At 44.6% G+C, this 12,286-nt stretch overlaps 1 protein-coding gene across 1 annotated transcript in view; it reads left to right on the forward strand.

Annotated features, from left to right (window-relative positions):
* treh (trehalase (brush-border membrane glycoprotein)) overlaps positions 1–11,946 on the forward strand; it is a 37,381-nt gene extending 25,435 nt beyond the window's left edge. The window contains exons 8-15 of the mRNA XM_078426908.1: positions 2,265–2,387; positions 3,190–3,239; positions 3,899–4,099; positions 4,541–4,764; positions 7,521–7,632; positions 7,902–8,014; positions 8,784–8,837; positions 11,428–11,946. Coding sequence (XP_078283034.1) covers positions 2,265–2,387; positions 3,190–3,239; positions 3,899–4,099; positions 4,541–4,764; positions 7,521–7,632; positions 7,902–8,014; positions 8,784–8,837; positions 11,428–11,571 — 1,021 coding nt within the window. The 3' untranslated portion in view covers positions 11,572–11,946. The remainder of the gene's footprint in view (positions 1–2,264; positions 2,388–3,189; positions 3,240–3,898; positions 4,100–4,540; positions 4,765–7,520; positions 7,633–7,901; positions 8,015–8,783; positions 8,838–11,427) is intronic.
* The last annotated feature ends 340 nt before the right edge of the window (positions 11,947–12,286 follow it).

The following is a 12,286-nucleotide window of genomic DNA, read 5'->3' on the forward strand; positions in this document are numbered from 1 at the left end:
GAGTCATGGCAACATCCTCAAGTCTTCTTTGCACCCTTTCCAGCTTGACTCTACTATTTCTACAGCTCTACTAAACGATTAACGAATCTTCCCATCATTAACACACCTCTCAGACGTTACCTGTTGCTGAAACAATGTTGGGTCTAACCTTGGGTTGCCAACTTCCTCACTCCCAAATACGGGACAAGGTGACATCACAGCCCCACGCCCTATGTGACTTAGACGAAGGGATTAAAAGTACCATTAGCAAATTTGCAGATGATACTAAGTTGGGGGGTAGTGTGAATTGTGAGGAAGATGCAACAAGGCTGCAGGGTGACTTGGACAGGTTGTGTGAGTGGGCGGATACATGGCAGATGCAGTTTAATGTAGATAAGTGTGAGGTTATTCACTTTGGAAGCAAGAATAGAAAGGCAGATTATTATCTGAATGGTGTCAAGTTAGGAGGAGGGGGAGTTCAACGAGATCTGGGTGTCCTAGTGCATCAGTCAATGAAAGGAAGCATGCAGGTACAGCAGGCAGTGAAGAAAGCCAATGGAATGTTGGCCTTCGTAACAAGAGGAGTTGAGTATAGGAGCAAAGAGGTCCTTCTACAGTTATACCGGGCCCTGGTGAGACCGCACCTGGAGTACTGTGTGCAGTTTTGGTCTCCAAATTTGAGGAAGGATATTCTTGCTATGGAGGGCGTGCAGCGTAGGTTCACTAGGTTAATTCCCGGAATGGCGGGACTGTCGTATGTTGAAAGGCTGGAGCGATTGGGCTTGTATACACTGGAATTTAGAAGGATGAGGGGGGATCTTATTGAAACATATAAGATAATTAGGGGATTGGACACATTAGAGGCAGATAACATGTTCCCAATGTTGGGGGAGTCCAGAACAAGGGGCCACAGTTTAAGAATAAGGGGTAGGCCATTTAGAACGGAGATGAGGAAGAACTTTTTCAGTCAGAGGGTGGTGAAGGTGTGGAATTCTCTGCCTCAGAAGGCAGTGGAGGCCAGTTCGTTGGATGCTTTCAAGAGAGAGCTGGATAGAGCTCTTAAGGATAGCGGAGTTAGGGGGTATGGGGAGAAGGCAGGAACGGGGTACTGATTGAGAGTGATCAGCCATGATCGCATTGAATGGCGGTGCTGGCTCGAAGGGCTGAATGGCCTACTCCTGCACCTATTGTCTATTGTCTATTGTGACCTCACCCAGCCAGCGGCCGTATTTGGGAGTGAGGAAGTTGGCAACCGTACTAATACGGGTCAAGGGCGGTCCCATACAGGACAAACTAATCTGGCCCAAAATACAGGATGTCCCGGCTAATACGGGACAGTTGGCAACCCTAGTCTAACCTGCCTCCTTTGCCTTGGATCTGATTAGGGTTTTAAGTCTCAGGTTGGACTTTGTCAAATGCCTACATATGTTTTGATGCAGATAACCATCATTGTATTGAACAATTACTTGCATTTTTGACCTTTAATTAAAAAAATTGTGTATGGTTGTATGTGATTACATTACCCATAAGCTTATTTATATTGTGTATGGTTGTATGTTATTACATTATCCATAAGCTTATTTACATTCTAACTTTTTTTATTTTGCTATTAGTGTGTGATACTAATTGTTGGATTGTCTTAAAACCAAGTTATTCTGTCCTTTTTAATGAAGGAGATCTGCCATCTTTGCTTAGTCTGTGCCAACATGCCACTGCAGTCTTCATTGACATGGTTGATTCTCAACTGTAGTGGTTGAAGAATCCCTACCACCTGTTCCCATGATATTCTGGGTTGGCCGAGAATGGTCCAAGTACTTGGTTTTGCCAGTGCTGCAACAATGACTATAATTGTTAATTGGTTTAGCTGAGAGATACAGCGCAGAAACGGGCCCTTTGGCCCCCTGAGTCTGTGCCGACCAGCGATCCACGCACACTAACATTGTCCTACGCACCGGGGACAATTTACAATTATACCAAGCCAATTAAACCTGTACGTCTGGAGAATGAATGAATGATTCTTTATTGGCACATGTGAGAAAAAAACAGAGCTCCCGGTGAAAACCCATGCAGGACACGGGTAGAACGTACAAACTCCGTACAGACAAGCACCCATAATCAGGATCAAATGCGTGTCTCTGGCGCTGTATGGCAGCAACTCGACCAAATTAGGCCCCTAATTGGCTTGGTAAAATTTACTCCAAGTAATTGAATCAAGATTGTTGTTCATGCTTGTATCCTTAATGTCTCCACGCTTTAGAGTAACTGGTTATATCTTTTTCAATTAGGGGATGCATTGACCTCTTAGAAAAGGAGTACGAATTCTGGATGACGAATCGATCTGTGTCTTTCGACGTAGAAGGCAAAACTCATTCTCTGAATCGGTATAACGTTGGAGCAACTGGGCCCAGGTATCGGAACCCCGTTACTTGTTTTACCATGCAAAGCACTTTGCTTAAGCACGACGAAGAATAGAAGAGAACTAGAGGACACGGGCTTAAGGTGAAGGGGGAAAGATTTAACGGGTATCTGAAGGGTAACTTTTTCGCACAAAGGGTGGTGGGTGTATGGAATGAGTTGCCAGAGCAAGTAGTTGAGGCGGGGATAAGGGGGAAGTCTTTTAGGACTGAGATGAGAAAGGTTTTTTCACACAGAGTGGTGAATCTGTGGAATTCTCTGCCACAGAAGGTAGTTGAGGCCAGTTTATTGGCTATATTTAAGAGGGAGTTAGATGTGGCCCTTGTGGCTAAAGGGATCAGGGGGTATGGAGAGAAGGCAGGTACGGGATACTGAGTTGGATGATCAGCCATGATCATATTGAATGGCGGTGCAGGCTCGAAGGGCCGAATGGCCTACTCCTGCACCTATTTTCTATGTAAATCTATGTAAACATTTAAGTGACAATTAGACAGGTACATGGATAGGACGGGTTTGGAGGGGTATGAGTGAAACACAGACAGGTGGGACTTGTGTAGATGGGGCATGTTGCCGGTGTGGGCATGGTGGGCTGAAGACTCTGACTAAGAGTATGGCAACCGAACCACAGAGGCTTTTTGTATGAATTTCCTTCATTATGGCATAGCATTGTGAATAAAAAACATTTACCGATTGACAAGCAAATAGGCGTTACCAAGGTAGACCATTGTTTGGGAATTTGGATCTTCTGATGGGCCTTTATTTCTATTTTTGTTGAAATGTATTGCTTTTCAACAGGCCTGAGTCTTACAGCAAGGATATAGAATTGGGACAGAATCTAACAGAAGGTATGGTTTTTAATATTCATGAAATCAATCTTCATGCTGCTCTATGATGTTGTGGAGGGAGCTTTATTCAATCTGGAGTGCATTCTGTAACCTAACGGTTACATTGAATGATCATCTCACCACTAATAATTTAATGTTGTGATGTACGTAGGGTCGCCAACTGTCCCGTATTAGCCGGGACATCCCATATTTTGGGCCCAACTGGTTTGTCCCGTATGGGACTGCCCTTGTCCCGTATTAGTAGGGTTGCCAACTTCCTCACTCGCAAATAAGGGACAAAGGGTGACGTCACCACCCCGCGCCCCACGTGACCTCACCCAGCCAGCGGCCACGTGCTCCCGCTCCGCCAATGGCGGCCGCCACGATCACTCTTATACCAGTTCTACGCTACACACTAGGGACAATTTACAGAAAAGCTAATGAACCTACAAACCTGCATGTCTTTGGATGTTGGCAGGAAACCAGAGCACCCGAAGAAAACCCACGTGGTCACAGGGCAAATGTACAAACTCCGTACAGACAGCACCTGTGGTCAGGATCGATCTTGGGTCCCTGATGCTGTAAGGCTGTAAATCTGCCACCGTGCCACCTTTAATCGACATTTATTGTTTAATATTGTAACTGCTCACTTGATGCTGATTGTTTGTTGACCTCCTCAGATGCCCGAAGACAACTCTGGGTGGAGCTGAAAACAAGTGCTGAGTCTGGCTGGGATTTCTCATCGCGCTGGTTCATTGATTCCAATGGAGAGAATAAAGGAACATTAAAAGACACACAAACCACGCACATCATTCCTGTTGACTTAAACTCCATCCTATGCAAGAATGAGCAAATCCTGGAACAGTTTCATCAGCAGCTGGGTCAGTACTATTAATGAGTTTAGTTTAGAGATGCAGCGCGAAACAGGCCCTTCGGTCCACCGATTCAGCGCCGACCAGCGATCCCTGCACATCAACGCTATCCTACACACCAGGGACAATTTACAATTCTACCAAGTCAATTAGTGTAGTGAAGTGTAACGAGCTCCATTTCTACCACCAATAAGACCATGCATACAGTCCGAGGATAGACGCAAAATGCTGGAGTAACTCAGCGGTCAGACAGCATTTCTGGAGAACATGAATAGGTGTCGTTTTGGGTTGAGACCCTTCTTCAGCATCTGCAGTTCCTTACACATACTTACTGACCCCCCTGCCCACGTCAGAGTCCCATTGTTAGACCCCTTTATATTGTCGGTGGCTTCGTCTGATTTCATCCCTCTGCCAATATCAGCTTCCCCAATGCTGTTGTCTGTCTTTCAGGTAACTCTGTGAAGGCCAAGTTCTATAAGGAGGCCAGGAGCAAACGGATTAATGCTGTGCATGAGGTTTTATGGGACAAAGAACAAGGAATTTGGTTTGATTTTAATTTAATAAGCCGCAAGAAAAATGATGCATTCTATGCTTCCAACATGGCTCCTCTCTGGGCTGAATGCTTTGAGCAGGAGTCAGGACAGCTCACAGAGATGGTCATTAAATACCTGGAGGTAATCCTACTCCCATTACTTTACCCTTGTTATACGTCTTGTGTAGATGGATAGAGTCGGGAAAGGGCAGCTGTCAGCCTTGAGTGAGCAAATGCTGTTGATGACGATGGTATCACATGGGCATTTGAGAGATGTCGTCATTTCCAGTTATTTGCTTTCCGAGGAACCACAGTTTTAAGGTAGACACAAAATGCTGGGGTAACTCAGCGGGTCAGGCAGCATCTCGGGAGAGAAGGAATGGGTGACGTTTTGGGTCGAGACCCTTCTTCAGACTGATGTCAGGGGAGGGGGCAGGCAAAACATAGAATGTAGTAGGAGACGGAGAGCAGGAGGGATCACAGAGGGGGAGCAGTGAGAGAGGATGTTGCTAAACTTGTGTGAGAGAAGAGGAGAACCTCTTCAAAGTTGACATACCTTAAGGAGAATTCACAGTGGAGTGGCAAAATGTGTAGGGGAAAAAAAGCTGCAGATGCTGGTTAAAATCGAAGGTAGACACAAAATGCTGGAGTAACTCAGCGGGTCAGGCACCATCTTGGGAGAGAAGGAATGGGTGATGTTTTGGGTCGAGACGTTTTGGGTTGAGAGCCTTCTTCAAACTTTTAACCAGCATTTGTGGGGTTTTTTCCCCCTAACCACAGTTTAAGGTTTGGTTTAAGGTTTAGTGTGCTTACCAAGTTAGTGCCGACCAACGATCACCTCCTACACTAACCTACACACACTAGGTGCAGTGAAGAGCTTTTGTTGCGTGCTAACCACGGAAAGATTATACACGATAACTATCAAGCCGTCCACAGTGTACAGATACATGAAAAAGAGAATGCCTTGGCCATTAGACACTGGTATTTGGATGGACTGTTTACTTTAGACTTTATTATAGACTTTAGAGATACAGCGTGGAAACGGGCCCTTCAGTCTCCAAGTAAGCACCGACCAGTACACTAACCTAAACACACGAGGGAAAATTTTACAACTTGCCGAAGCCAATGAATCTACAAACCTGTATGTGTTTGGAGTGTGGGAGGAAACCGGAGCACCCAGAGAAAACCCATGCGGTCATAGGGAGAACAAACAAACTTTGTGTAGATAGTCAATAGTCAATTTATTTGTCACATACACATAAATGTGCAGTGAAATGAAAAATTACCCGCAGTTCAACAATAAGACCAATAAGAATAAGCAATAAAAATATGCAATAACACATACAATCATAAACCAACACCAAACAAAAGAAACATCCATCACATTGCACCTGTAGTCTAGATAGAACCCGGGTCTCTGGTGCTGTAAGGCAGCAACACTACCATTACACCACTGTCAAGTCAAGTCAAGTCAATTTTATTTGTATAGCACATTTAAAAACAACCCACGTTGACCAAAGTGCTGTACATCTGATTAGGTTCCAATGGGAAAAAAAATGAAACGTACAGTAGCACGCAAACAGTTCACAGCGCCTCCTCAATGAGCCTCAAATGCTAGGGAGTAGAAATAGGTTTTGAGCCTGGACTTAAAGGAGTCGATGGAAGGGGCAGTTCTGATGGGGAGAGGGATGCTGTTCCACAGTCTAGGAGCTGCAACCGCAAAAGCGCGGTCACCCCTGAGCTTAAGCCTAGACCGCGGGATAGTGAGTAGCCCCAAGTCGGCCGACCTGAGGGACCTGGAGTTAGAGAGGGGGGTTAGAAGATTTTTGATGTAGGGGGGGAGTGTCCATTTAGGGCTTTATACGTGAATAGGAGGAGCTTGAAGTTGATTCTGTACCGTACAGGGAGCCAGTGGAGAGAGGCCAGAATCGGGGTGATGTGGTCCCTTTTACGGGTACCCGTCAGGAGTCTCGCTGCGGCGTTTTGGAGCAGTTGCAGGCGGGACAGGGAAGATTGGCTGATCCCAGTGTATAGGGAGTTGCAGTAGTCTAGGCGGGAGGAAATGAAAGCGTGAATGATTTTTTCTGTGTCGTCGAATTGGAGGAAAGGTTTGATTTTAGCTATGGTTCGAAGTTGGAAGAAGCTGGCTTTTACCACAGCGTTGACTTGCTTATCAAATTTTAATGCAGAGTCAAATATCATGCCGAGGTTTTTGACATGCGGTTTGACTAGGCAGGATAGACTTCCAAGACTGCCTGTTATCAATTTGATGGAGTCGGGGGGGGCCGAATAGGATGACCTCAGACTTGCTCTCATTTAATTGGAGGAAGTCTGTGCCATCCAACATTTTATGTCCTCAAGGCAGTGTAAGAGGCTGTTTAAATTTGACTGGTTGTTGGGTTTCAGGGGGAAGTAAAGCTGAGTGTCATCGGCATAGCAGTGGAAAGAAATGCCATGCCTTTGAATGATTTGGCCAAGGGGGAGCATGTATAGAGAGAAGAGAATGGGGCCTAGGATGGAGCCTTGTGGAACTCCGCAGGAGAGGCTAGCTGGAGCAGAGGACTAACTGCCTATGTTGATGGCGAAACTCCTATCGCCCTGCAGGAGAGTTGGTTGGTGGGGTGGGGGATGGGGAAGATTGCAGACCTGCAAGTTGTAGATGGGGAGATTGGTTTGGCTTGCGTTGGCTCCTTTTGGTACCAGCTGTTGGAAAGAGGTAGCGAGTCGATGGTTCCTACCACTGCCCATTGTGCATCCAGCTAGAGTTATTGGAGGTGCTGCTCAGCATGGATGCTTCTCACAGCCGGGAGTCGCATGTTGGGTGATGGAAATAAACTGCATGCTGTGTGTGTGTTTTTCTCGTGTGCCTTTTATTAAGATCTGTACTTCACTTTTCAGGTGAATCACCTCCTTTGGTATCGGTATGGAGTCCCAACCTCACTGATCCAGAGTGGTGAGCAGTGGGATTACCCCAATGCCTGGCCACCACTCCAGCAAATCATCATTGAAGGTAAAGCAAAATGTTATATGAGTTTGATCTTATCTGCACCAGCGAGCCCTTCTTCACTGGTTGGCTGTTGCTCATGTTGGCTCATGTTGTCATCCATGTAAGGATCATCAAGTGTTTATCCTCTACTAAATAATTTGAATAGCTTTTGTAAATCTTTCTTTTCCCTTCTGTCATGTTTTGAGAATGTGAAGGGAGGACTGGATTGACTGGATAACTATTTGACCTGAACGCTTTATTCATTTTGAATTTTTCTTTTTTCGGTAATATAGGTCTGGCAAAGTCTAATTCTGAAAAGGGCAAGAGAATTGCATTGGAACAAGCACAGAATTGGATTCGGTCAAACAGGAATTTGTACAAAACGCACAAAGCCATGTTTGAGAAGGTGAAGTTGATTTTTGTTGTGGTTTTAACAACTAAGCCCGAGTCTTAAAATGTTTGTGCCACACTGGTATGGGCCGCAACCCTCTAATTCAGCTGTGCCGTGCAAACCTCTCCTTCCTCAGCGATTGTGCAGTCTCTCTGCTGGACACTCATTCTTTTTCTGTCCCATGGTTCCGAATTTAGACAGAATCAGATGTGCAAAGCCTGCAGAATTCAGGACTATGGTGCCGTGCTTGAGATGTGAAGGTTGGGTGGTTTCAATAGACAATAGGTGCAGGAGGAGGCCATTCGGCCCTTTGAGCCAGCACCGCCATTCAATGTGATCATGGCTGATCATTCTCAATCAGTACCCCGTTCCTGCCTTCTCCTCATACCCCCTGACTCTGCTATCCTTAAGAGCTCTATCTAGCTCTCTCTTGAATGCATTCAGAGAATTGGCCTCCACTGCCTTCTGAGGCAGAGAATTCCACAGATTCACAACTCTCTGACTGAAAAAGTTTTTCCTCATCTCCGTTCATCTCATTTCCTGGGATGATGTTGAATAGCCATGTTTAATATACATGGGGCAGGGGGGGTACTTGAAATTGGAGAAATCCACCTTCATGTGGCTGGGTTGTAAGCTGCAAAAGTGAAATAGGAGGTGCTGTAAACAGCCCCAGCGACTTGTCTAATCTTGAGTTCATCTCACTTGATAGTATATTAATTGATAAGGAGTGAACTTTACCATTGTTAGCCACATTTTACCCGAGTAACCTATTTTGATTTTGCAGTATAATGTGAATGATGACAGTAAACCAGCTGGAGGTGGAGAATATGAGGTGCAGGTCAGTTTGTTTCCAAATTTCCTTCTGGTTCTAGCTCATTTTGAAATGCTTTAATGTTAATCAGTCATGAGAGCGATACAGCGTGGAAACGGATTCTTCGGCCTAACTTGCCCACATTGACCAGCATATCCCATCATCTACACTAGTCCCACTTGCCTGTGTTTGGCCCACATCCCTCTAAACCTGTCCGATCCATGCAGTCTTTCATCCTTTAACGTTGATCAGTTCTGCAAGAGTCAGAGCAGATGGAAGAAGTTTGGGGCCCATGTGCCCACAAGCAACACCTTTCATGGAAAATGATGGTAAAATTCCAAATGCCAAAAAATCCAGGAAATGTTATCATTAATAATAGAACTTCCTCTGGTCTGCCCAGGCCCGCTGTCAGGTTTGGTTTTTCTATATTTATTATAATATGGAATAACACTGTTTGAGTCGATGCCTGTTTTCTGGCCAATCACTGTAACCGATTCTCTTCATCTTCCCCTCAACCCTCACCAGTTTCTAAACTTCACAGGCAAGTTCCAGCAGTGAATTATCCTAGCAACCTGCAAGTCTATGGGATGAAACCAGAGCACAGTCATATGGAGAAAGTGTAAATTCCATATAGAGACAGCACCCGAGGCCAGGATTGAACCTGGGTTGCTGGTGCAGAGACTGCAGCTTTGGTAGCCGTGCCCAGAAATTCCATAAAGAAAATGCATTTGGCCCCTGTTTGGACGAGCCTTTTCAGAGCTTTTGTCATAGTTGCACTCCAACTTGCTCCTTCCCCATGGAACTGCATTTCCCCCCAATGATGTTTAATCCAAATCTCCTTGAAATTTGTCATTAAATCTGCTTTCATTTTCTTTCTAGCCAGTGCGTTGCAGCTTGCATAACTCACTATTTAATCTTGAAAAGAAAAAATCTTTCCTGTCTTTCTTAGCTATTTTTCTATAGTTGTTAGCCCTCCTGCCTGCAGATATAGCTTTTCCTTATTCTATGAAAATTCATGATTTTGAAAAGTTTTATTAAATGCCTCTGACATTTCCCTGTTATAAAGAGAACAAACACAAAATTCTCCACTAAACTGAAGTCCTTGTTTCTGTTTTGAATCCTGCAAATCTCCTCACAACACATGTAGTCAAACCAGAGCAGGGCCTTTACAGTGAATGGCAGGGCTCTGAGGAGTGTTGTAGAGCAGTGGGATTGAGGAATTCAGGTACATAGTTCCCTGAAAGTGGTGTCGCAGGTAGATAGGGTGGTCAAGAAAGCATTCAATACATTCGCCTTCATCAGTCTGAGCATTGAGTATAGAAGATAGGCACAAAGTAACTCAGTGGTTCAGGCAGTATCTCTACAGAAAAAGGAAGGGTGACGTTTTGGGTCAGAACCTTTCTTTTGGAAACTGAATACCCTAATTGAGTAACGAAGTTGGGATGTTATGGTGCAGTTGTACAAGATTTTGGTGTGGCCGCATCTGAGGCATGTCAGTTTCAGTCATCCTGTTACAAGAAGGATGGTGTTAAACTAGAATGTAAAGAATTATGAGAATTTTGCCAGGTCTTGAGGGCCGGAACCATAAGGAGAGGTTGGGCAGACTGGGACTTTATTCTAAGGTAGACACAAAATGCTAGAGTAACTCAGCAGGTCAGGCAGCATCCCAGGAGAGAAGGAATGGGTGATGTTTTGGGTGGAGACCCTTCAGGTTAGAGGGGAAAGATTTAATAAGAATCTGAGGGTGGGGTGTATTGAACGAGCTGAGGCAGGTACTAAAACAACTTTTAAAAGACATTTGTACAGGTACGTGGATAGATAAGCTTTAGAGGGATACTAGACCAAGTGGACCCGTTGGGCCCAAACCTCTCCTGCATTGGTGCAGCACCCTCTCCTACCCCCCTCTCCCCTCCCCATTTCCCCTTCCCCCTCTCCATCCCCCTCAACCCCCCTTATCCACCTTCCTACTCACTCTCACACTCACTCACTCACTCACTCACTCACTCACTCACTCACTCACTCACTCACTCACTCACTCACTCACTCACTCACTCACTCACACACTCACACACTCACACACTCACACCTCCCTCCCTCCCTAGGAGATAGATTTAAACTTCAAAATGTGAATAACTTTTAAAATATAACACCGATTTCAATAAAACTACTTGCTTTACCATTAAAGCGACGACGGTGAGTAAGGTGGGCTTAAAATTGTCAAGCTATCGTGCTCCATTTTGGCTGTAGTTCGATCACAAACAAACGGGAGTTTTAGTATATAGATGGGCCAAATGCAGGCAGATGGGACTAGTGTAGATGGGCATCTTGGTCGGCATAGAGAAGTTGGGCCAAAGAGAGTGTTTCTGTGCTGTATGACTATAATTATCTTAAACCTTTCCTGCACTCTCAAGGACATTCACATCCTTTCTAAAATGTGGTGACCACAATTGGAAGTCGTATTCAGTTTATAACCCAACAAATGTTTCGTACATGTTCAACATTCCCCTTTTTGTTTTTATTCCCTTTTCTTTATAAATCCTGTTATAGGTTATACTAACCACTCTCTAACTGTGTTGTTCCAATTGGTTTCTTGTTTAACTCAATTATCTGTCCACAGGTGGGATTTGGATGGACAAATGGAGTAGCTTTGCAGCTCTTGGATGAGTATGGAGACCAGCTCCTATCGGGAGCCATGGAGTTGACGGGAATCCCTTTATATGTTATACTTCAAATCTCTTTACTGTTCTTTTGGTTCAAATAAACCAGCTGTTTCATGTATTTTGAATTTTTATGACTGTTGCAGGTCAATTTCCCTCCTGGGATAAATAAAGTTCTATTGTACCGTATCGCAATATGTATTCATCAAAAAGTTAGAATTTAACTTCCATTGCCAATCAACCACAGCTTGTCCTAATTGGGTATGGTGAAGGATTCAGCTTAGTTACTGAAGTGAGGAATGCAAATTACAGCAGTGGTTCGACACGAAAAGATGATTCTGTGATACGTGCATGGAGGTGTGATTGTGCTAGCAAATTTGTTGCTCTCTGACCTGTTAACCACTTCCTGAATATTCTCCTCTAAATGTTTGCAGTTGTATGGTGGATATTCTGTGCTCTAAGTGCAAATGCAGCAATAAAATAAGTTCAACACTTATCAAGATTGATTTAATGTTTTAATTGCACAGTGAGGAGATGCATAATATACGGTTGAGATTTAGATCTTGGGTACATGTGATATTAAAATGCCATTGGTGTGGCTTGGGAGCATTGGGGAAAATCTCCTGTGTTTCACATCTCAGCTGATGGGCAGCACCTCAACCTCCCAATGAATGAAAATGAAAGCAAGAAGATGTCAGGGGTTGTGGGGAAAAGGCACGAGAATGGGGTTGAGAGGGAAAGATAGATGAGCAATGTTTGAATGGCAGAGTGGTCTTGATGGGCTGAATTCTGCTCCTATCAATTTTATGAACTTGTGAA

The sequence above is a fragment of the Rhinoraja longicauda genome, chromosome 32 (assembly GCF_053455715.1).
Source record: "Rhinoraja longicauda isolate Sanriku21f chromosome 32, sRhiLon1.1, whole genome shotgun sequence".
Taxonomy (NCBI): domain Eukaryota; kingdom Metazoa; phylum Chordata; class Chondrichthyes; order Rajiformes; family Arhynchobatidae; genus Rhinoraja; species Rhinoraja longicauda.